Source organism: Salvelinus alpinus, chromosome 8 (genome assembly GCF_045679555.1).
Source record: "Salvelinus alpinus chromosome 8, SLU_Salpinus.1, whole genome shotgun sequence".
Lineage (NCBI taxonomy): Eukaryota > Metazoa > Chordata > Actinopteri > Salmoniformes > Salmonidae > Salvelinus > Salvelinus alpinus.
This window is the reverse complement of record NC_092093.1, coordinates 1,932,289-1,958,734: the sequence shown is the minus strand read 5'-3', so window position 1 is coordinate 1,958,734 and position 26,446 is coordinate 1,932,289. Positions and strand designations below refer to the sequence as shown.

Genomic DNA, 26,446 nt, shown 5'->3' with positions numbered 1-26,446 from the left:
TGGTTAATCCAGCCATAAACTGAAGCCACAACCACGGTAACCATAGTAAGCACTGTAACCATAGTAACCCCTTCACCCTAACTCTGGTCCTAACCATCTCAACATGCCTCATTTAACATCAGTGTGTCTCTGTGTGCGTGTTTGTGTGCGTGTTTTTGTACGTGTCTACTTGTGTGTGTCCCTCCAGTTGTTTAATGTCCCATACAGAGACACTGTGCCTGTCCAGAGTGGTCTCCATGACAGCTGGTTGGAACACCACTGACCCAGTTAATCCAGGACGTTATGACAGCATGGCTCCATGACAGCTGGTTGGAACACCACTGACCCAGTTAATCCAGGACGTAATGACAGCATGGCTCCATGACAGCTGGGTGGAACACCACTGACCCAGTTAATCCAGGACGTTATGACAGCATGGCTCCATGACAGCTGGTTGGAACACCACTGACCCAGTTAATCCAGGACGTTATGACAGCATGGCTACATGACAGCTGGGTGGAACACCACTGACCCAGTTAATCCAGGACGTTATGACAGCGTGGCTCCATGACAGCTGGTTGGAACACCACTGACCCAGTTAATCCAGGACGTTATGACAGCATGGCTCCATGACAGCTGGGTGGAACACCACTGACCCAGTTAATCCAGGACGTTATGACAGCATGGCTCCTGACAGCTGGTTGGAACACCACTGACCCAGTTAATCCAGGACGTTATGACAGCGTGGCTCCATGACAGCTGGGTGGAACACCACTGACCCAGTTAATCCAGGACGTAATGACAGCATGGCTCCTGACAGCTGGTTGGAACACCACTGACCCAGTTAATCCAGGACGTTATGACAGCATGGCTCCATGAAGGCTGGTTGGAACACCACTGACCCAGTTAATCCAGGACGTTATGACAGCATGGCTCCATGACAGCTGGTTGGAAAACCACTGACCCAGTTAATCAAGGACGTTATGACAGCATGGCTCCATGACAGCTGGTTGGAACACCACTGACCCAGTTAATCAAGGACGTTATGACAGCATGGCTCCTGACAGCTGGGTGGAACACCACTGACCCAGTTAATCCAGGAAGTTATGACAGCGTGGCTCCATGACAGCTGGGTGGAACACCACTGACCCAGTTAATCCAGGACGTTATGACAGCGTGGCTCCATGACAGCTGGTTGGAACACCACTGACCCAGTTAATCCAGGACGTTATGACAGCGTGTCTCCTGACAGCTGGTTGGAACACCACTGACCCAGTTAATCCAGGACGTTATGACAGTGTGGCTCCTGACAGCTGGTTGGAACACCACTGACCCAGTTAATCCAGGACGTTATGACAGCGTGGCTCCTGACAGCTGGTTGGAACACCACTGACCCAGTTAATCCAGGACGTTATGACAGCGTGGCTCCATGACAGCTGGGTGGAACACCACTGACCCAGTTAATCTAGGACGTTATGACAGCGTGGCTCCATGACAGCTGGTTGGAACACCACTGACCCAGTTAATCCAGGACGTTATGACAGCATGACTCCATGACAGCTGGTTGGAACACCACTGACCCAGTTAATACAGGACGTTATGACAGCATGGCTCCATGACAGCTGGTTGGAACACCACTGACCAAGTTAATCCAGGACGTTATGACAGCATGGCTCCATGACAGCTGGGTGGAACACCACTGACCCAGTTAATCCAGGACGTTATGACAGCATGGCTCCATGACAGCTGGGTGGAACACCACTGACCCAGTTAATCCAGGACGTTATGACAGCGTGGCTCCATGACAGCTGGTTGGAACACCACTGACCCAGTTAATCCAGGACGTTATGACAGCATGGCACCATGACAGCTGGTTGGAACACCACTGACCCAGTTAATCCAGGACGTTATGACAGCATGGCTCCATGACAGCTGGGTGGAACACCACTGACCCAGTTAATCCAGGACGTTATGACAGCATGGCTCCATGACAGCTGGTTGGAACACCACTGACCCAGTTAATCCAGGACGTTATGACAGCATGGCTCCTGACAGCTGGGTGGAACACCACTCACCCAGTTAATCCAGGACGTAATGACAGCATGGCTCCATGACAGCTGGGTGGAACACCACTGACCCAGTTAATCCAGGACGTTATGACAGCATGGCTCCATGACAGCTGGGTGGAACACCACTGACCCAGTTAATCCAGGACGTTATGACAGCATGGCTCCATGACAGCTGGTTGGAACACCACTGACCCAGTTAATCCAGGACGTTATGACAGCATGGCACCATGACATCTGGTTGGAACACCACTGACCCAGTTAATCCAGGACGTTATGACAGCATGGCTCCTGACAGCTGGGTGGAACACCACTGACCCAGTTAATCCAGGACGTAATGACAGCATGGCTCCTGACAGCTGGGTGGAACACCACTGACCCAGTTAATCCAGGACGTTATGACAGCATGGCACCATGACAGCTGGTTGGAACACCACTGACCCAGTTAATCCAGGACGTTATGACAGCATGGCTCCATGACAGCTGGGTGGAACACCACTGACCCAGTTAATCCAGGACGTTATGACAGCATGGCTCCATGACAGCTGGTTGGAACACCACTGACCCAGTTAATCCAGGACGTTATGACAGCATGGCTCCTGACAGCTGGGTGGAACACCACTCACCCAGTTAATCCAGGACGTAATGACAGCATGGCTCCATGACAGCTGGGTGGAACACCACTGACCCAGTTAATCCAGGACGTTATGACAGCATGGCTCCATGACAGCTGGGTGGAACACCACTGACCCAGTTAATCCAGGACGTTATGACAGCATGGCTCCATGACAGCTGGTTGGAACACCACTGACCCAGTTAATCCAGGACGTTATGACAGCATGGCACCATGACATCTGGTTGGAACACCACTGACCCAGTTAATCCAGGACGTTATGACAGCATGGCTCCTGACAGCTGGGTGGAACACCACTGACCCAGTTAATCCAGGACGTAATGACAGCATGGCTCCTGACAGCTGGGTGGAACACCACTGACCCAGTTAATCCAGGACGTTATGACAGCATGGCTCCTGACAGCTGGGTGGAACACCACTGACCCAGTTAATCCAGGACGTTATGACAGCATGGCTCCTGACAGCTGGGTGGAACACCACTGACCCAGTTAATCCAGGACGTAATGACAGCATGGCTCCATGACAGCTGGGTGGAACACCACTGACCCAGTTAATCCAGGACGTTATGACAGCATGGCTCCTGACAGCTGGTTGGAACACCACTGACCCAGTTAATCCAGGATGTTATGACAGCATGGCTCCATGACAGCTGGGTGGAACACCACTGACCCAGTTAATCCAGGACGTTATGACAGCATGGCTCCATGACAGCTGGTTGGAACACCACTGACCCAGTTAATCCAGGACGTTATGACAGCATGGCACCATGACATCTGGTTGGAACACCACTGACCCAGTTAATCCAGGATGTTATGACAGCATGGCTCCTGACAGCTGGGTGGAACACCACTGACCCAGTTAATCCAGGACGTTATGACAGCATGGCTCCTGACAGCTGGGTGGAACACCACTGACCCAGTTAATCCAGGACGTTATGACAGCGTGGCTCCATGACAGCTGGGTGGAACACCACTGACCCAGTTAATCCAGGACGTTATGACAGCGTGGCTCCATGACAGCTGGTTGGAACACCACTGACCCAGTTAATCCAGGACGTTATGACAGCGTGGCTCCTGACAGCTGGTTGGAACACCACTGACCCAGTTAATCCAGGACGTTATGACAGCGTGGCTCCTGACAGCTGGTTGGAACACCACTGACCCAGTTAATCCAGGACGTTATGACAGCGTGGCTCCTGACAGCTGGTTGGAACACCACTGACCCAGTTAATCCAGGACGTTATGACAGCGTGGCTCCATGACAGCTGGGTGGAACACCACTGACCCAGTTAATCTAGGACGTTATGACAGAGTGGCTCCATGACAGCTGGTTGGAACACCACTGACCCAGTTAATCCAGGACGTTATGACAGCATGACTCCATGACAGCTGGTTGGAACACCACTGACCCAGTTAATCCAGGACGTTATGACAGCATGGCTCCATGACAGCTGGTTGGAACACCACTGACCCAGTTAATCCAGGACGTTATGACAGCATGGCTCCATGACAGCTGGGTGGAACACCACTGACCCAGTTAATCCAGGACGTTATGACAGCATGGCTCCATGACAGCTGGGTGGAACACCACTGACCCAGTTAATCCAGGACGTTATGACAGCATGGCTCCATGACAGCTGGGTGGAACACCACTGACCCAGTTAATCCAGGACGTTATGACAGCGTGGCTCCATGACAGCTGGTTGGAACACCACTGACCCAGTTAATCCAGGACGTTATGACAGCATGGCACCATGACAGCTGGTTGGAACACCAATGACCCAGTTAATCCAGGACGTTATGACAGCATGGCTCCATGACAGCTGGGTGGAACACCACTGACCCAGTTAATCCAGGACGTTATGACAGCATGGCTCCATGACAGCTGGGTGGTACACCACTGACCCAGTTGATCCAGGACGTTATGACAGCGTGGCTCCATGACAGCTGGTTGGAACACCACTGACCCAGTTAATCCAGGACGTTATGACAGCATGGCTCCATGACAGCTGGGTGGAACACCACTGACCCAGTTAATTCAGGACGTTATGACAGCATGGCTCCATGACAGCTGGGTGGAACACCACTGACTCAGTTAATCCAGGACGTTATGACAGCATGGCACCATGACATCTGGTTGGAACACCACTGACCCAGTTAATCCAGGACGTTATGACAGCATGGCTCCTGACAGCTGGGTGGAACACCACTGACCCAGTTAATCCAGGACGTAATGACAGCATGGCTCCTGACAGCTGGGTGGAACACCACTGACCCAGTTAATCCAGGACGTTATGACAGCATGGCTCCTGACAGCTGGGTGGAACACCACTGACCCAGTTAATCCAGGACGTAATGACAGCATGGCTCCATGACAGCTGGGTGGAACACCACTGACCCAGTTAATCCAGGACGTTATGACAGCATGGCTCCATGACAGCTGGGTGGAACACCACTGACCCAGTTAATCCAGGACGTTATGACAGCGTGGCTCCATGACAGCTGGTTGGAACACCACTGACCCAGTTAATCCAGGACGTTATGACAGCATGGCACCATGACAGCTGGTTGGAACACCACTGACCCAGTTAATCCAGGACGTTATGACAGCATGGCTCCATGACAGCTGGGTGGAACACCACTGACCCAGTTAATCCAGGACGTTATGACAGCATGGCTCCATGACAGCTGGGTGGAACACCACTGACCCAGTTGATCCAGGACGTTATGACAGCGTGGCTCCATGACAGCTGGTTGGAACACCACTGACCCAGTTAATCCAGGACGTTATGACAGCATGGCTCCTGACAGCTGGGTGGAACACCACTGACCCAGTTAATCCAGGACGTAATGACAGCATGGCTCCATGACAGCTGGGTGGAACACCACTGACCCAGTTAATCCAGGACGTTATGACAGCATGGCTCCATGACAGCTGGGTGGAACACCACTGACCCAGTTAATCCAGGACGTTATGACAGCATGGCTCCATGACAGCTGGGTGGAACACCACTGACCCAGTTAATCCAGGACGTTATGGCAGCATGGCACCATGACATCTGGTTGGAACACCACTGACCCAGTTAATCCAGGACGTTATGACAGCATGGCTCCTGACAGCTGGGTGGAACACCACTGACCCAGTTAATCCAGGACGTAATGACAGCATGGCTCCTGACAGCTGGGTGGAACACCACTGACCCAGTTAATCCAGGATGTTATGACAGCATGGCTCCTGACAGCTGGGTGGAACACCACTGACCCAGTTAATCCAGGACGTTATGACAGCATGGCTCCTGACAGCTGGGTGGAACACCACTGACCCAGTTAATCCAGGACGTAATGACAGCATGGCTCCATGACAGCTGGGTGGAACACCACTGACCCAGTTAATCCAGGACGTTATGACAGCATGGCTCCTGACAGCTGGTTGGAACACCACTGACCCAGTTAATCCAGGACGTTATGACAGCATGGCTCCATGACAGCTGGTTGGAACACCACTGACCCAGTTAATCCAGGACGTTATGACAGCATGGCACCATGACATCTGGTTGGAACACCACTGACCCAGTTAATCCAGGATGTTATGACAGCATGGCTTCTGACAGCTGGGTGGAACACCACTGACCCAGTTAATCCAGGACGTTATGACAGCGTGGCTCCCTGACAGCTGGTTGGAACTCCACTGACCCAGTTAATCCAGGACGTAATGACAGCATGGCTCCATGACAGCTGGTTGGAACTCCACTGACCCAGTTAATCCAGGACGTAATGACAGCATGGCTCCTGACAGCTGGGTGGAACACCACTGACCCAGTTAATCCAGGACGTTATGACAGCATGGCTCCTGACAGCTGGGTGGAACACCACTGACCCAGTTAATCCAGGACGTTATGACAGCATGGCTCCATGACAGCTGGGTGGAACACCACTGACCCAGTTAATCCAGGACGTTATGACAGCGTGGCTCCATGACAGCTGGTTGGAACTCCACTGACTCAGTTAATCCAGGACGTTATGACAGCATGGCTCCATGACAGCTGGTTGGAACACCACTGACCCAGTTAATCCAGGACGTAATGACAGCTGGGTGGAACACCACTGACCCAGTTAATCCAGGACGTTATGACAGCGTGGCTCCTGACAGCTGAGTGGAACACCACTGACCCAGTTAATCCAGGACGTTATGACAGCATGGCTCCATGACAGCTGGTTGGAACTCCACTGACCCAGTTAATCCAGGACGTTATGACAGCGTGGCTCCATGACAGCTGGTTGGAACACCACTGACCCAGTTAATCCAGGACGTAATGACAGCTGGTTGGAACACCACTGACCCAGTTAATCCAGGACGTTATGACAGCATGGCTCCATGACAGCTGGTTGGAACACCACTGACCCAGTTAATCCAGGACGTAATGACAGCTGGGTGGTACACCACTGACCCAGTTAATCCAGGACGTTATGACAGCGTGGCTCCTGACAGCTGAGTGGAACACCACTGACCCAGTTGATCCAGGACGTTATGACAGCATGGCTCCATGACAGCTGGTTGGAACTCCACTGACCCAGTTAATCCAGGACGTTATGACAGCGTGGCTCCATGACAGCTGGTTGGAACACCACTGACCCAGTTAATCCAGGACGTTATGACAGCGTGGCTCCATGACAGCTGGGTGGAACACCACTGACCCAGTTAATCCAGGACGTTATGACAGCGTGGCTCCATGACAGCTGGGTGGAACACCACTGACCCAGTTAATCCAAGACGTTATGACAGCGTGGCTCCATGACAGCTGGTTGGAACACCACTGACCCAGTTAATCCAGGACGTAATGACAGCATGGCTCCTGACAGCTGGTTATATAACATTATTGTACTGACCCCCCTAAATAACATATAACACATCTTGGCCATGTTCAGTTATAATCTCCACCCGGTACAGCCAGAAGAGGACTGGCCACCCCTCATAGCCTGGTTCCTCTCTAGGTTTCTTCCTAGGATCCTGCCTTTCTAGGGAGTTTTTCCTAGCCACCGTGCTTCTACACCTACATTGCTTGCTGCTTGCTTTGACATACAACATGTTACATACAACACATGACATACAACATGTTACATACAACACATGACATACAACATGTTACATACAACACGTGGCAAAAAACATGTGACATACAACACGTAACACACATCATGTGACACAACATGGACCAAACGTCATCAATCGTACATCAAGAAGATCTCACAGTTTCCCTTCGAATTTCAACATATTATGTACGCTTCTGTTTTTGACACTTAAACGTAGTCATTAATTATGCACGGTTAAAGGGTTAATTCCACTTGGTTACAGGGTTAAAACAGAAATAACTCAAAGGTTAACAGTTGAGTCATTAATTCTGCATGGTTAAGGTTAAGGTGTGTAGAATATCCATATCTCAGGAAAGCGTTCGGGATCGATTATTGATGTCTGATGGCCTGAATGTCTAGCTAATATCGAAACTCGAGCCAATTTTACCGCGGTTTTTCAACAAGCTTTTCGCTTCAGACGTTTTTCTCTGCTCTCCCACGCACCTGTCGGGTAAGATTGAACGCCTCCTCTCCTACTCAGCCTCCTGCTCCCCAATCTGGCCTCCTCTCCTACTCAGCCTCCTGCTCCCCAATCTGGCCTCCTCTCCTACTCAGCCTCCTGCTCCCCATTCTGGCCTCCTGCTCCCCAATCTGGCCTCCTGCTCCCCAATCTGGCCTCCAGCACGCCGATCTGTTACGCATCTGCCCTGTCTCCTCCTGTCTGGTACAGGTACCCCCGCCACACTCACCCCTCTCTCCCTGGCCTGTCTCCCCCTGTCTGGTACAGGTAACCCCACCACACTCCCCCCTCTCTCCCTGGCCTGTCTCTCCCTGTCTGGTACAGGTACCCCCACCACACTCCCCCCGCTCTCCCTGGCCTGTCTCCCCCTGTCTGGTACAGGTAACCCCACCACACTCCCCCCTCTCTCCCTGACCTGTCTCCCCCTGTCTGGTACAGGTAACCCTACCACACTCCCCCCTCTCTCCCTGTCTGGTACAGGTACCCCCACCACACTCCCCCCTCTCTCCCTGTCTGGTACAGGTACCCCCACCACACTCCCCCCTCTCTCCCTGTCTGGTACAGGTACCCCCACCACACTCTCCCCTCTCTCCCTGTCTGGTACAGGTACCCCCACCACACTCCCCCCTCTCTCCCTGTCTGGTACAGGTACCCCCACCACATTCCCCCCTCTCTCCCTGTCTGGTAAAGGTGCCCCCACCACACTCCCCCCTCTCCCCCTGTCTGGTACAGGTGCCCCCACCACACTCCCCCCTCTCCCCCTGGCCTGTCTCCCCCTGTCTGGTACAGGTAACCCCACCACACTCCCCCCTCTCTCCCTGGCCTGTCTCCCCCTGTCTGGTACAGGTAATCCCACCACACTCCCCCCTCTCTCCCTGGCCTGTCTCCCCCTGTCTGGTACAGGTAACCCCACCACACTCCCCCCTCTCTCCCTGGCCTGTCTCCCCCTGTCTGGTACAGGTAACCCCACCACACTCCCCCCTCTCTCCCTGGCCTGTCTCCCCCTGTCTGGTACAGGTAACCCCACCACCCTCACCCCTCTCTCCCTGGCCTGTCTCCCCCTGTCTGGTACAGGTAACCCCACCACACTCCCCCCTCTCCCCCTGGCCTGTCTCCCCCTGTCTGGTACAGGTAACCCCACCACACTCCTCCCTCTCCCCCTGGCCTGTCTCCCCCTGTCTGGTACAGGTAACCCCACCACACTCCCCCCTCTCTCCCTGGCCTGTCTCCCCCTGTCTGGTACAGGTGCCCCCACCACACTCCCCCCTCTCTCCCTGGCCTGTCTCCCCCTGTCTGGTACAGGTAACCCCACCACACTCCCCCCTCTCTCCCTGGCCTGTCTCCCCCTGTCTGGTACAGGTGCCCCCACCACACTCCCCCCTCTCTCCCTGGCCTGTCTCCCCCTGTCTGGTACAGGTAACCCCACCACACTCCCCCCTCTCTCCCTGGCCTGTCTCCCCCTGTCTGGTACAGGTAACCCCACCACACTCCCCCCTCTCTCCCTGTCTGGTACAGGTACCCCCACCACACTCCCCCCTCTCTCCCTGTCTGGTACAGGTACCCCCACCACACTCCCCCCTCTCTCCCTGTCTGGTACAGGTACCCCCACCACACTCCCCCCTCTCTCCCTGGTTGTCTGCCCCTGTCTGGTACAGGTAACCCCACCACACTCCCCCCTCTCTCCCAAGCTCTCCCAAGCACACACACACACACACACACACACACACACACACACACACACACACACACACACACACACACACACACACACACACACACACACACACACACACACACACACACACACACACACACACACACACACACACACACACACACACACACACCGCAGACTTTGGACCGATTGGAATATTAGGTAGGCTAATTAACTTGTGAAGCTTATTATGTGAGCTTCTTCAGAAACTCTTTAACTAGTATAGGCCTACTATTTATTGATTTTATATCAGGCTTTTATAGCCGACTGGACTCAGAGAGCTACTCTCTCAAGTTATCTCATTGGGGCGAGTGACTCTTTGGCTAGTCGGTATATTTTTTTCTTGTGTTTTATGCCATTTGCCGCATGACTCCGGCGTGCTTTGTTGACTATGAACTTGCTGTTTACCCAACCGTGGGGCAGTCTGTTTGTTCCCACGCTCGGGACTCTGTCTCTCTACTGGTTACACGGAGTCTTGGCTTCCCATTCTTTTCTAACTAAATCTCGCTGGCTTTGTGTTTATGTTACCTGATTGAATCGCTGTACAATATGATCTTGTTACCTTGTTACCATCTTATCTGATGCACATTCAAATGTCATAAAAAAAACTTCTCTCAGCACATATCAAAGCTGCAGGCTAAGTTTAAATCTAGAATTTGGTTTCCTCTATGGTAATCGCTCCTCTTTCACCCCAGCTGCCAAACGGACCCTGATTTAGATGACCATCCTGCCCATGCTAGATTACGGAAACATAATTTATAGATCGGCAGGTAAGGGTGCTCTCGAGCGGCTAGATGTTCTTTACCATTCGGCCATCAGATTTGCCACCAATGATCCTTATAGGACACATCACTGCACTCTATACTCCTCTGTAAACTGGTCATCTCTGTATACCTGTCGCAAAACCCACTGGTTGATGCTTATTTATAAAACCCTCTTAGGCCTCACTTCCCCCTGTCTGAGATATCTACTGCAGCCCTCATCCTCCACAAAAAACACTCAAACTGGACAGTTTTATCTCCATCTCTTCATTCAAAAGAAGATACTGACAGTTGTGGCTGCTTCGCGTGATGTATTGTTGTCTTTACCTTCTTAGCCTTTGTGTTGTTGTCTGTGTCCAATAATGTTTGTACCTGTCCCACCCTGATCTGTTTCCCCTGTCTTTGTCCTTGTCTCCACCCCCACTCCAGGTGTCGCCCATCTTCCCCATTATCCCCAGTGCATTTACACCTGTGTTCTCTGTTTGTCGGCTGCCAGTTCGTCTCGTCTCGTCAAGCCAACCAGCGTGTTTTTCCTTGCTCCTGTTTTTCCTAGTCTCTGTTTACTAGCCCTCCCGGTTCTGACCTTTTCAGCCTGCCCTGACCTCGAGCCTGCCTGCCGCCCTGTACCTTTCGGACTCTGACCTGGTTAATGAACTTCTGCCTGTCTTCGACCTGCCTATTGCCTGCCCCTTGTACTCGAACCATCTGCCTCCTGTGTCTGCATCTGGGTCTCGCCCTGTGTCGTTATAGTACCATGTTTTGTGCTGCTGCCGTGTTGTGTTGCTACCGTGTTGATGTCATGTGATGCTGCCATGTGCTGTTGTCTTAGGTCTCTCTTTATGTCATGTTGTGGTATCTCTCTTGTCGTGATATATGTTTCGTCCTATATTTTTTATTTTAATCCCCAGCCCCCGTCCTCACAGCAGACCTTTTGGTAGACCGTCATTGTAAATAAGAATTAGTAATTTACTGCCTAGTTAAATAACTTGTTTTTATAAAATGGCTATGATTTGGGAAAGGCTTTACAACAAAAGAATAAAAAATGACGCCCTATTACCATAGAGAATCAGTAAGTGTTCTCGCAGCTTGCTAAAGCATTGTGATTGGCCGTGGTGCAGTAGTCTACAAAACATGGCTCTGGTTTCCAGGGCAGGACTTTCCTTATTCTCTCTTTTGTGAGCAACGAGGACGCCATTTTCCAACGTTCTGGGGACCTTTTCAAATAATACCGTCTATCTTTAGGGATCAGCCTGGCTGCATGCATATACAATATAATGCATATCTAGACAGATCCATATCTACACAGATCCATATCTAGACAGATCCATCTAGACAGATCCATATCTAGACAGATCCACATCTAGACAGATCCATCTAGACAGATCCATATCTAGACCGATCCATATCTAGACAGATCCATCTAGACAGATCCATCTAGACAGATCCATATCTAGACATCTAGACAGATCCATATCTAGACAGATCCACATCTAGACAGATCCATCTAGACAGATCCATATCTAGACAGATCCATATCTAGACAGATCCACATCTAGACAGATCCATCTAGACAGATCCATATCTAGACAGATCCATATCTAGACAGATCCATATCTAGACAGATCCATCTAGACAGATCCATATCTAGACAGATCCATCTAGACAAATCCATATCTAGACAGATCCGTCTAGACAGATCCATCTAGACAGATCCATATCTAGACAGCTCCATATCTAGACAGATCCATATCTAGACAGATCCATATCTAGACAGATCCATCTAGACAGATCCATATCTAGACAGATCCACATCTAGACAGATCCATCTAGACAGATCCATATCTAGACAGATCCATATCTAGATAGATCCATATCTAGACAGATCCACATCTAGACAGATCCATCTAGACAGATCCATATCTAGACAGATCCACATCTAGACAGATCCATATCTAGACAGATCCATCTAGACAGATCCATCTAGACAGATCCATCTAGACAGATCCATATCTAGACAGATCCATATCTAGACAGATCCATATCTAGACAGATCCGTCTAGACAGATCCATATCTAGACAGATCCATATCTAGACAGATCCATATCTAGACAGATCCATATCTAGACAGATCCATATCTAGACAGATCCATCTAGACAGATCCATTTCCAGACAGATCCATATCTAGACATCTAGACAGATCCATATCTAGACAGATCCATCTAGACAGATCCATTTCCAGACAGATCCATATCTAGACATCTAGACAGATCCATATCTAGACAGATCCATTTCCAGACAGATCCAAACATACCAACAATCTTGATGTTGTTGTGTTCATCCAGGAGGAAGTTCTCAATCTTCAGATCCCTGCAGACAAACACAAAGAGAGACCAGCAAGCTGTAACACTCAGTCAGGAGACAAACACAAAGAGAGACCAGCGATCTGTAACACTCAGTCAGGAGACAAACACAAAGAGACCAGCGATCTGTAACACTCAGTCAGGAGACAAACACAAAGAGACCAGCGATCTGTAACACTCAGTCAGGAGACAAACACAAAGAGAGACCAGCGATCTGTAACACTCAGTCAGGAGACAAACACAAAGAGACCAGCGATCTGTAACACTCAGTCAGGAGACAAACACAAAGAGACCAGCGATCTGTAACACTCAGTCAGGAGACAAACACAAAGAGAGACCAGCGATCTGTAACACTCAGTCAGGAGACAAACACAAAGAGAGACCACCGATCTGTAACACTCAGTCAGGAGACAAACACAAAGAGACCAGCGATCTGTAACACTCAGTCAGGAGACAAACACAAAGAGACCAGCGATCTGTAACACTCAGTCAGGAGACAAACACAAAGAGACCAGCGATCTGTAACACTCAGTCAGGAGACAAATACAAAGAGAGACCAGCGATCTGTAACACTCAGTCAGGAGACAAACACAAAGAGACCAGCGATCTGTAACACTCAGTCAGGAGACAAACACAAAGAGAGACCAGCGATCTGTAACACTCAGTCAGGAGACAAACACAAAGAGAGACCAGCGATCTGTAACACTCAGTCAGGAGACAAACACAAAGAGAGACCACCGATCTGTAACACTCAGTCAGGAGACAAACACAAAGAGACCAGCGATCTGTAACACTCAGTCAGGAGACAAACACAAAGAGAGACCAGCGATCTGTAACACTCAGTCAGGAGACAAACACAAAGAGAGACCAGCGATCTGTAACACTCAGTCAGGAGACAAACACAAAGAGACCAGCGATCTGTAACACTCAGTCAGGAGACAAACACAAAGAGAGACCAGCGATCTGTAACACTCAGTCAGGAGACAAACACAAAGAGACCAGCGATCTGTAACACTCAGTCAGGAGACAAACACAAAGAGACCAGCGATCTGTAACACTCAGTCAGGAGACAAACACAAAGAGAGACCAGCGATCTGTAACACTCAGTCAGGAGACAAACACAAAGAGAGACCACCGATCTGTAACACTCAGTCAGGAGACAAACACAAAGAGACCAGCGATCTGTAACACTCAGTCAGGAGACAAACACAAAGAGACCAGCGATCTGTAACACTCAGTCAGGAGACAAACACAAAGAGAACAGCGATCTGTAACACTCAGTCAGGAGACAAATACAAAGAGAGACCAGCGATCTGTAACACTCAGTCAGGAGACAAACACAAAGAGACCAGCGATCTGTAACACTCAGTCAGGAGACAAACACAAAGAGAGACCAGCGATCTGTAACACTCAGTCAGGAGACAAACACAAAAAGAGACCAGCGATCTGTAACACTCAGTCAGGAGACAAACACAAAGAGAGACCAGCGATCTGTAACACTCAGTCAGGAGACAAACACAAAGAGACCAGCGATCTGTAACACTCAGTCAGGAGACAAACACAAAGAGACCAGCGATCTGTAACACTCAGTCAGGAGACAAACACAAAGAGACCAGCGATCTGTAACACTCAGTCAGGAGACAAACACAAAGAGAGACCAGCGATCTGTAACACTCAGTCAGGAGACAAACACAAAGCGACCAGCGATCTGTAACACTCAGTCAGGAGACAAACACAAAGAGACCAGCGATCTGTAACACTCAGTCAGGAGACAAACACAAAGAGAGACCAGCGATCTGTAACACTCAGTCAGGAGACAAACACAAAGAGAGACCACCGATCTGTAACACTCAGTCAGGAGACAAACACAAAGAGACCAGCGATCTGTAACACTCAGTCAGGAGACAAACACAAAGAGACCAGCGATCTGTAACACTCAGTCAGGAGACAAACACAAAGAGACCAGCGATCTGTAACACTCAGTCAGGAGACAAACACAAAGAGACCAGCGATCTGTAACACTCAGTCAGGAGACAAACACAAAGAGACCAGCGATCTGTAACACTCAGTCAGGAGACAAATACAAAGAGAGACCAGCGATCTGTAACACTCAGTCAGGAGACAAACACAAAGAGACCAGCGATCTGTAACACTCAGTCAGGAGACAAACACAAAGAGAGACCAGCGATCTGTAACACTCAGTCAGGAGACAAACACAAAGAGAGACCAGCGATCTGTAACACTCAGTCAGGAGACAAACACAAAGAGAGACCACCGATCTGTAACACTCAGTCAGGAGACAAACACAAAGAGACCAGCGATCTGTAACACTCAGTCAGGAGACAAACACAAAGAGAGACCAGCGATCTGTAACACTCAGTCAGGAGACAAACACAAAGAGAGACCAGCGATCTGTAACACTCAGTCAGGAGACAAACACAAAGAGAGACCAGCGATCTGTAACACTCAGTCAGGAGACAAACACAAAGAGACCAGCGATCTGTAACACTCAGTCAGGAGACAAACACAAAGAGACCAGCGATCTGTAACACTCAGTCAGGAGACAAACACAAAGAGAGACCAGCGATCTGTAACACTCAGTCAGGAGACAAACACAAAGAGACCAGCGATCTGTAACACTCAGTCAGGAGACAAACACAAAGAGACCAGCGATCTGTAACACTCAGTCAGGAGACAAACACAAAGAGAGACCAGCGATCTGTAACACTCAGTCAGGAGACAAACACAAAGAGAGACCAGCGATCTGTAACACTCAGTCAGGAGACAAACACAAAGAGACCAGCGATCTGTAACACTCAGTCAGGAGACAAACACAAAGAGAGACCACCGATCTGTAACACTCAGTCAGGAGACAAACACAAAGAGACCAGCGATCTGTAACACTCAGTCAGGAGACAAACACAAAGAGACCAGCGATCTGTAACACTCAGTCAGGAGACAAACACAAAGAGACCAGCGATCTGTAACACTCAGTCAGGAGACAAACACAAAGAGACCAGCGATCTGTAACACTCAGTCAGGAGACAAACACAAAGAGAGACCAGCGATCTGTAACACTCAGTCAGGAGACAAACACAAAGAGACCAGCGATCTGTAACACTCAGTCAGGAGACAAACACAAAGAGAGACCAGCGATCTGTAACACTCAGTCAGGAGACAAACACAAAGAGACCAGCGATCTGTAACACTCAGTCAGGAGACAAACACAAAGAGACCAGCGATCTGTAACACTCAGTCAGGAGACAAACACAAAGAGACCAGCGATCTGTAACACTCAGTCAGGAGACAAACACAAAGAGACCAGCGATCTGTAACACTCAGTCAGGAGACAAACACAAAGAGAGACCAGCGATCTGTAACACTCAGTCAGGAGACAAACACAAAGAGACCAGCGATCTGTAACACTCAGTCAGGAGACAAACACAAAGAGAGACCAGCGATCTGTAACACTCAGTCAGGAGACAAACACAAAGAGAGACCAGCGATCTGTAACACTCAGTCAGGAGACAAACACAAAGAGAGACCACCGATCTGTAACACTCAGTCAGGAGACAAACACAAAGAGACCAGCGATCTGTAACACTCAGTCAGGAGACAAACACAAAGAGAGACCAGCGATCTGTAACACTCAGTCAGGAGACAAACACAAAGAGAGACCACCGATCTGTAACACTCAGTCAGGAGACAAACACAAAGAGAGACCAGCGATCTGTAACACTCAGTCAGGAGACAAACACAAAGAGAGACCAGCGATCTGTAACACTCAGTCAGGAGACAAACACAAAGAGAGACCACCGATCTGTAACACTCAGTCAGGAGACAAACACAAAGAGACCAGCGATCTGTAACACTCAGTCAGGAGACAAACACAAAGAGACCAGCGATCTGTAACACTCAGTCAGGAGACAAACACAAAGAGACCAGCGATCTGTAACACTCAGTCAGGAGACAAACACAAAGAGACCAGCGATCTGTAACACTCAGTCAGGAGACAAACACAAAGAGAGACCAGCGATCTGTAACACTCAGTCAGGAGACAAACACAAAGAGAGACCACCGATCTGTAACACTCAGTCAGGAGACAAACACAAAGAGAGACCAGCGATCTGTAACACTCAGTCAGGAGACAAACACAAAGAGAGACCAGCGATCTGTAACACTCAGTCAGGAGACAAACACAAAGAGAGACTAGCGATCTGTAACACTCAGTCAGGAGACAAACACAAAGAGAGACCACCGATCTGTAACACTCAGTCAGGAGACAAACACAAAGAGACCAGCGATCTTTAACACTCAGTCAGGAGACAAACACAAAGAGACCAGCGATCTGTAACACTCAGTCAGGAGACAAACACAAAGAGACCAGCGATCTGTAACACTCAGTCAGGAAACAAACACAAAGAGACCAGCGATCTGTAACACTCAGTCAGGAGACAAACACAAAGAGAGACCAGCGATCTGTAACACTCAGTCAGGAGACAAACACAAAGAGAGACCAGCGATCTGTAACACTCAGTCAGGAGACAAACACAAAGAGAGACCAGCGATCTGTAACACTCAGTCAGGAGACAAACACAAAGAGAGACCACCGATCTGTAACACTCAGTCAGGAGACAAACACAAAGAGACCAGCGATCTGTAACACTCAGTCAGGAGACAAACACACAGAGACCAGCGATCTGTAACACTCAGTCAGGAGACAAACACAAAGAGACCAGCGATCTGTAACACTCAGTCAGGAGACAAACACAAAGAGACCAGCGATCTGTAACACTCAGTCAGGAGACAAACACAAAGAGAGACCAGCGATCTGTAACACTCAGTCAGGAGACAAACACAAAGAGACCAGCGATCTGTAACACTCAGTCAGGAGACAAACACAAAGAGAGACCAGCGATCTGTAACACTCAGTCAGGAGACAAACACAAAGAGACCAGCGATCTGTAACACTCAGTCAGGAGACAAACACAAAGAGACCAGCGATCTGTAACACTCAGTCAGGAGACAAACACAAAGAGAGACCAGCGATCTGTAACACTCAGTCAGGAGAAAAACACAAAGAGAGACCAGCGATCTGTAACACTCAGTCAGGAGACAAACACAAAGAGACCAGCGATCTGTAACACTCAGTCAGGAGACAAACACAAAGAGAGACCAGCGATCTGTAACACTCAGTCAGGAGACAAACACAAAGAGAGACCAGCGATCTGTAACACTCAGTCAGGAGACAAACACAAAGAGAGACCAGCGATCTGTAACACTCAGTCAGGAGACAAACACAAAGAGAGACCACCGATCTGTAACACTCAGTCAGGAGACAAACACAAAGAGACCAGCGATCTGTAACACTCAGTCAGGAGACAAACACAAAGAGACCAGCGATCTGTAACACTCAGTCAGGAGACAAACACAAAGAGACCAGCGATCTGTAACACTCAGTCAGGAGACAAACACAAAGAGACCAGCGATCTGTAACACTCAGTCAGGAGACAAACACAAAGAGAGACCAGCGATCTGTAACACTCAGTCAGGAGACAAACACAAAGAGAGACCACCGATCTGTAACACTCAGTCAGGAGACAAACACAAAGAGAGACCAGCGATCTGTAACACTCAGTCAGGAGACAAACACAAAGAGAGACCAGCGATCTGTAACACTCAGTCAGGAGACAAACACAAAGAGAGACCAGCGATCTGTAACACTCAGTCAGGAGACAAACACAAAGAGAGACCACCGATCTGTAACACTCAGTCAGGAGACAAACACAAAGAGACCAGCGATCTGTAACACTCAGTCAGGAGACAAACACAAAGAGACCAGCGATCTGTAACACTCAGTCAGGAGACAAACACAAAGAGACCAGCGATCTGTAACACTCAGTCAGGAAACAAACACAAAGAGACCAGCGATCTGTAACACTCAGTCAGGAGACAAACACAAAGAGAGACCAGCGATCTGTAACACTCAGTCAGGAGACAAACACAAAGAGAGACCAGCGATCTGTAACACTCAGTCAGGAGACAAACACAAAGAGAGACCAGCGATCTGTAGCACTCAGTCAGGAGACAAACACAAAGAGAGACCACCGATCTGTAACACTCAGTCAGGAGACAAACACAAAGAGACCAGCGATCTGTAACACTCAGTCAGGAGACAAACACACAGAGACCAGCGATCTGTAACACTCAGTCAGGAGACAAACACAAAGAGACCAGCGATCTGTAACACTCAGTCAGGAGACAAACACAAAGAGACCAGCGATCTGTAACACTCAGTCAGGAGACAAACACAAAGAGAGACCAGCGATCTGTAACACTCAGTCAGGAGACAAACACAAAGAGACCAGCGATCTGTAACACTCAGTCAGGAGACAAACACAAAGAGAGACCAGCGATCTGTAACACTCAGTCAGGAGACAAACACAAAGAGACCAGCGATCTGTAACACTCAGTCAGGAGACAAACACAAAGAGACCAGCGATCTGTAACACTCAGTCAGGAGACAAACACAAAGAGAGACCAGCGATCTGTAACACTCAGTCAGGAGACAAACACAAAGAGAGACCAGCGATCTGTAACACTCAGTCAGGAGACAAACACAAAGAGACCAGCGATCTGTAACACTCAGTCAGGAGACAAACACAAAGAGAGACCAGCGATCTGTAACACTCAGTCAGGAGACAAACACAAAGAGAGACCACCGATCTGTAACACTCAGTCAGGAGACAAACACAAAGAGAGACCAGCGATCTGTAACACTCAGTCAGGAGACAAACACAAAGAGACCAGCGATCTGTAACACTCAGTCAGGAGACAAACACAAAGAGAGACCAGCGATCTGTAACACTCAGTCAGGAGACAAACACAAAGAGAGACCACCGATCTGTAACACTCAGTCAGGAGACAAACACAAAGAGACCAGCGATCTGTAACACTCAGTCAGGAGACAAACACAAAGAGACCAGCGATCTGTAACACTCAGTCAGGAGACAAACACAAAGAGACCAGCGATCTGTAACACTCAGTCAGGAGACAAACACAAAGAGACCAGCGATCTGTAACACTCAGTCAGGAGACAAACACAAAGAGACCAGCGATCTGTAACACTCAGTCAGGAGACAAACACAAAGAGACCAGCGATCTGTAACACTCAGTCAGGAAACAAACACAAAGAGACCAGCGATCTGTAACATTCAGTCAGGAGACAAACACAAAGAGAGACCAGCGATCTGTAACACTCAGTCAGGAGACAAACACAAAGAGAGACCAGCGATCTGTAACACTCAGTCAGGAGACAAACACAAAGAGAGACCAGCGATCTGTAACACTCAGTCAGGAGACAAACACAAAGAGAGACCACCGATCTGTAACACTCAGTCAGGAGACAAACACAAAGAGACCAGCGATCTGTAACACTCAGTCAGGAGACAAACACAAAGAGACCAGTGATCTGTAACACTCAGTCAGGAGACAAACACCAAGAGACCAGCGATCTGTAACACTCAGTCAGGAGACAAACACAAAGAGACCAGCGATCTGTAACACTCAGTCAGGAGACAAACACAAAGAGAGACCAGCGATCTGTAACACTCAGTCAGGAGACAAACACAAAGAGACCAGCGATCTGTAACACTCAGTCAGGAGACAAACACAAAGAGAGACCAGCGATCTGTAACACTCAGTCAGGAGAGAAACACAAAGAGAGACCAGCGATCTGTAACACTCAGTCAGGAGACAAACAAAAAGAGAGACCACCGATCTGTAACACTCAGTCAGGAGACAAACACAAAGAGACCAGCGATCTGTAACACTCAGTCAGGAGACAAACACAAAGAGAGACCAGCGATCTGTAACACTCAGTCAGGAGACAAACACAAAGAGACCAGCGATCTGTAACACTCAGTCAGGAGACAAACACAAAGAGACCAGCGATCTGTAACACTCAGTCAGGAGACAAACACAAAGAGACCAGCGATCTGTAACACTCAGTCAGGAGACAAACACAAAGAGAGACCAGCGATCTGTAACACTCAGTCAGGAGACAAACACAAAGAGAGACCAGCGATCTGTAACACTCAGTCAGGAGACAAACACAAAGAGAGACCAGCGATCTGTAACACTCAGTCAGGAGACAAACACAAAGAGAGACCACCGATCTGTAACACTCAGTCAGGAGACAAACACAAAGAGACCAGCGATCTGTAACACTCAGTCAGGAGACAAACACAAAGAGACCAGCGATCTGTAACACTCAGTCAGGAGACAAACACAAAGAGACCAGCGATCTATAACACTCAGTCAGGAGACAAACACAAAGAGAGACCAGCGATCTGTAACACTCAGTCAGGAGACAAACACAAAGAGACCAGCGATCTGTAACACTCAGTCAGGAGACAAACACAAAGAGAGACCAGCGATCTGTAACACTCAGTCAGGAGACAAACTCAAAGAGAGACCACCGATCTGTAACACTCAGTCAGGAGACAAACACAAAGAGACCAGCGATCTGTAACACTCAGTCAGGAGACAAACACAAAGAGACCAGCGATCTGTAACACTCAGTCAGGAGACAAACACAAAGAGACCAGCGATCTGTAACACTCAGTCAGGAGACAAACACAAAGAGACCAGCGATCTGTAACACTCAGTCAGGAGACAAACACAAAGAGAGACCAGCGATCTGTAACACTCAGTCAGGAGACAAACACAAAGAGACCAGCGATCTGTAACACTCAGTCAGGAGACAAACACAAAGAGAGACCAGCGATCTGTAACACTCAGTCAGGAGACAAACACAAAGAGAGACCAGCGATCTGTAACACTCAGTCAGGAGACAAACACAAAGAGAGACCACCGATCTGTAATACTCAGTCAGGAGACAAACACAAAGAGACCAGCGATCTGTAACACTCAGTCAGGAGACAAACACAAAGAGACCAGCGATCTGTAACACTCAGTCAGGAGACAAACACAAAGAGACCAGCGATCTGTAACACTCAGTCAGGAGACAAACACAAAGAGACCAGCGATCTGTAACACGCAGTCAGGAGACAAACACAAAGAGAGACCAGCGATCTGTAACACTCAGTCAGGAGACAAACACAAAGAGAGACCACCGATCTGTAACACTCAGTCAGGAGACAAACACAAAGAGAGACCAGCGATCTGTAACACTCAGTCAGGAGACAAACACAAAGAGACCAGCGATCTGTAACACTCAGTCAGGAGACAAACACAAAGAGACCAGCGATCTGTAACACTCAGTCAGGAGACAAACACAAAGATAGACCAGCGATCTGTAACACTCAGTCAGGAGACAAACACAAAGAGACCAGCGATCTGTAACACTCAGTCAGGAGACAAACACAAAGAGACCAGCGATCTGTAACACTCAGTCAGGAGACAAACACAAAGAGAGACCAGCGATCTGTAACACTCAGTCAGGAGACAAACACAAAGAGACCAGCGATCTGTAACACTCAGTCAGGTGACAAACACAAAGAGACCAGCGATCTGTAACACTCAGTCAGGAGACAAACACAAAGAGAGACCAGCGATCTGTAACACTCAGTCAGGAGACAAACACAAAGAGAGACCAGCGATCTGTAACACTCAGTCAGGAGACAAACACAAAGAGACCAGCGATCTGTAACACTCAGTCAGGAGACAAACACAAAGAGAGACCAGCGATCTGTAACACTCAGTCAGGAGACAAACACAAAGAGAGACCACCGATCTGTAACACTCAGTCAGGAGACAAACACAAAAGAGAGACCACCGATCTGTAACACTCAGTCAGGAGACAAACACAAAGAGACCAGCGATCTGTAACACTCAGTCAGGAGACAAACACAAAGAGACCAGCGATCTGTAACACTCAGTCAGGAGACAAACACAAAGAGACCAGCGATCTGTAACACTCAGTCAGGAGACAAACACAAAGAGACCAGCGATCTGTAACACTCAGTCAGGAGACAAACACAAAGAGACACCAGCGATCTGTAACACTCAGTCAGGAGACAAACACAAAGAGACCAGCGATCTGTAACACTCAGTCAGGAGACAAACACAAAGAGAGACCAGCGATCTGTAACACTCAGTCAGGAGACAAACACAAAGAGAGACCAGCGATCTGTAACACTCAGTCAGGAGACAAACACAAAGAGAGACCACCGATCTGTAATACTCAGTCAGGAGACAAACACAAAGAAACCAGCGATCTGTAACACTCAGTCAGGAGACAAACACAAAGAGACCAGCGATCTGTAACACTCAGTCAGGAGACAAACACAAAGAGACCAGCGATCTGTAACACTCAGTCAGGAGACAAACACAAAGAGACCAGCGATCTGTAACACTCAGTCAGGAGACAAACACAAAGAGAGACCAGCGATCTGTAACACTCAGTCAGGAGACAAACACAAAGAGAGACCACCGATCTGTAACACTCAGTCAGGAGACAAACACAAAGAGAGACCAGCGATCTGTAACACTCAGTCAGGAGACAAACACAAAGAGACCAGCGATCTGTAACACTCAGTCAGGAGACAAACACAAAGAGACCAGCGATCTGTAACACTCAGTCAGGAGACAAACACAAAGATAGACCAGCGATCTGTAACACTCAGTCAGGAGACAAACACAAAGAGACCAGCGATCTGTAACACTTAGTCAGGAGACAAACACAAAGAGACCAGCGATCTGTAACACTCAGTCAGGAGACAAACACAAAGAGAGACCAGCGATCTGTAACACTCAGTCAGGAGACAAACACAAAGAGACCAGCGATCTGTAACACTCAGTCAGGTGACAAACACAAAGAGACCAGCGATCTGTAACACTCAGTCAGGAGACAAACACAAAGAGAGACCAGCGATCTGTAACACTCAGTCAGGAGACAAACACAAAGAGAGACCAGCGATCTGTAACACTCAGTCAGGAGACAAACACAAAGAGAGACCAGCGATCTGTAACACTCAGTCAGGAGACAAACACAAAGAGAGACCACCGATCTGTAACACTCAGTCAGGAGACAAACACAAAGAGACCAGCGATCTGTAACACTCAGTCAGGAGACAAACACAAAGAGACCAGCGATCTGTAACACTCAGTCAGGAGACAAACACAAAGAGACCAGCGATCTGTAACACTCAGTCAGGAAACAAACACAAAGAGACCAGCGATCTGTAACACTCAGTCAGGAGACAAACACAAAGAGAGACCAGCGATCTGTAACACTCAGTCAGGAGACAAACACAAAGAGAGACCAGCGATCTGTAACACTCAGTCAGGAGACAAACACAAAGAGAGACCAGCGATCTGTAACACTCAGTCAGGAGACAAACACAAAGAGAGACCACCGATCTGTAACACTCAGTCAGGAGACAAACACAAAGAGAGACCAGCGATCTGTAACACTCAGTCAGGAGACAAACACAAAGAGACCAGCGATCTGTAACACTCAGTCAGGAGACAAACACAAAGAGACCAGCGATCTGTAACACTCAGTCAGGAGACAAACACAAAGAGAGACCAGCGATCTGTAACACTCAGTCAGGAGACAAACACAAAGAGAGACCAGCGATCTGTAACACTCAGTCAGGAGACAAACACAAAGAGACCAGCGATCTGTAACACTCAGTCAGGAGACAAACACAAAGAGAGACCAGCGATCTGTAACACTCAGTCAGGAAACAAACACAAAGAGACCAGCGATCTGTAACACTCAGTCAGGAGACAAACACAAAGAGAGACCAGCGATCTGTAACACTCAGTCAGGAGACAAACACAAAGAGAGACCAGCGATCTGTAACACTCAGTCAGGAGACAAACACAAAGAGAGACCAGCGATCTGTAACACTCAGTCAGGAGACAAACACAAAGAGAGACCACCGATCTGTAACACTCAGTCAGGAGACAAACACAAAGAGAGACCAGCGATCTGTAACACTCAGTCAGGAGACAAACACAAAGAGACCAGCGATCTGTAACACTCAGTCAGGAGACAAACACAAAGAGACCAGCGATCTGTAACACTCAGTCAGGAGACAAACACAAAGAGAGACCAGCGATCTGTAACACTCAGTCAGGAGACAAACACAAAGAGAGACCAGCGATCTGTAACACTCAGTCAGGAGACAAACACAAAGAGACCAGCGATCTGTAACACTCAGTCAGGAGACAAACACAAAGAGAGACCAGCGATCTGTAACACTCAGTCAGGAGACAAACACAAAGAGACCAGCGATCTGTAACACTCAGTCAGGAGACAAACACAAAGAGAGACCAGCGATCTGTAACACTCAGTCAGGAGACAAACACAAAGAGAGACCAGCGATCTGTAACACTCAGTCAGGAGACAAACACAAAGAGAGACCAGCGATCTGTAACACTCAGTCAGGAGACAAACACAAAGAGAGACCAGCGATCTGTAGCACTCAGTCAGGAGACAAACACAAAGAGACCAGCGATCTGTAACACTCAGTCAGGAGACAAACACAAAGAGACCAGCGATCTGTAACACTCAGTCAGGAGACAAACACAAAGAGACCAGCGATCTGTAACACTCAGTCAGGAGACAAACACAAAGAGACCAGCGATCTGTAACACTCAGTCAGGAGACAAACACAAAGAGAGACCAGCGATCTGTAACACTCAGTCAGGAGACAAACACAAAGAGAGACCACCGATCTGTAACACTCAGTCAGGAGACAAACACAAAGAGAGACCAGCGATCTGTAACACTCAGTCAGGAGACAAACACAAAGAGACCAGCGATCTGTAACACTCAGTCAGGAGACAAACACAAAGAGACCAGCGATCTGTAACACTCAGTCAGGAGACAAACACAAAGATAGACCAGCGATCTGTAACACTCAGTCAGGAGACAAACACAAAGAGACCAGCGATCTGTAACACTCAGTCAGGAGACAAACACAAAGGGAGACCAGCGATCTGTAACACTCAGTCAGGAGACAAACACAAAGAGAGACCAGCGATCTGTAACACTCAGTCAGGAGACAAACACAAAGAGACCAGCGATCTGTAACACTCAGTCAGGAGACAAACACAAAGAGACCAGCGATCTGTAACACTCAGTTAGGAGACAAACACAAAGAGACCAGCGATCTGTAACACTCAGTCAGGAGACAAACACAAAGAGACCAGCGATCTGTAACACTCAGTCAGGAGACAAACACAAAGAGAGACCAGCGATCTGTAACACTCAGTCAGGAGACAAACACAAAGAGAGACCACCGATCTGTAACACTCAGTCAGGAGACAAACACAAAGAGAGACCAGCGATCTGTAACACTCAGTC

General features: G+C 48.8%; 1 protein-coding gene across 1 annotated transcript in view; it reads right to left on the bottom strand.

Moving 5' to 3' along the window:
- Nucleotides 1-26,446, bottom strand: part of LOC139583836 (hormonally up-regulated neu tumor-associated kinase) — a 67,860-nt gene that overhangs the window by 28,386 nt on the left and 13,028 nt on the right. Inside the window, exon 6 of the mRNA XM_071415369.1 lies at nt 13,056-13,111. Within this exon, the coding sequence (XP_071271470.1) occupies nt 13,056-13,111 (56 nt within the window). The remainder of the gene's footprint in view (nt 1-13,055; nt 13,112-26,446) is intronic.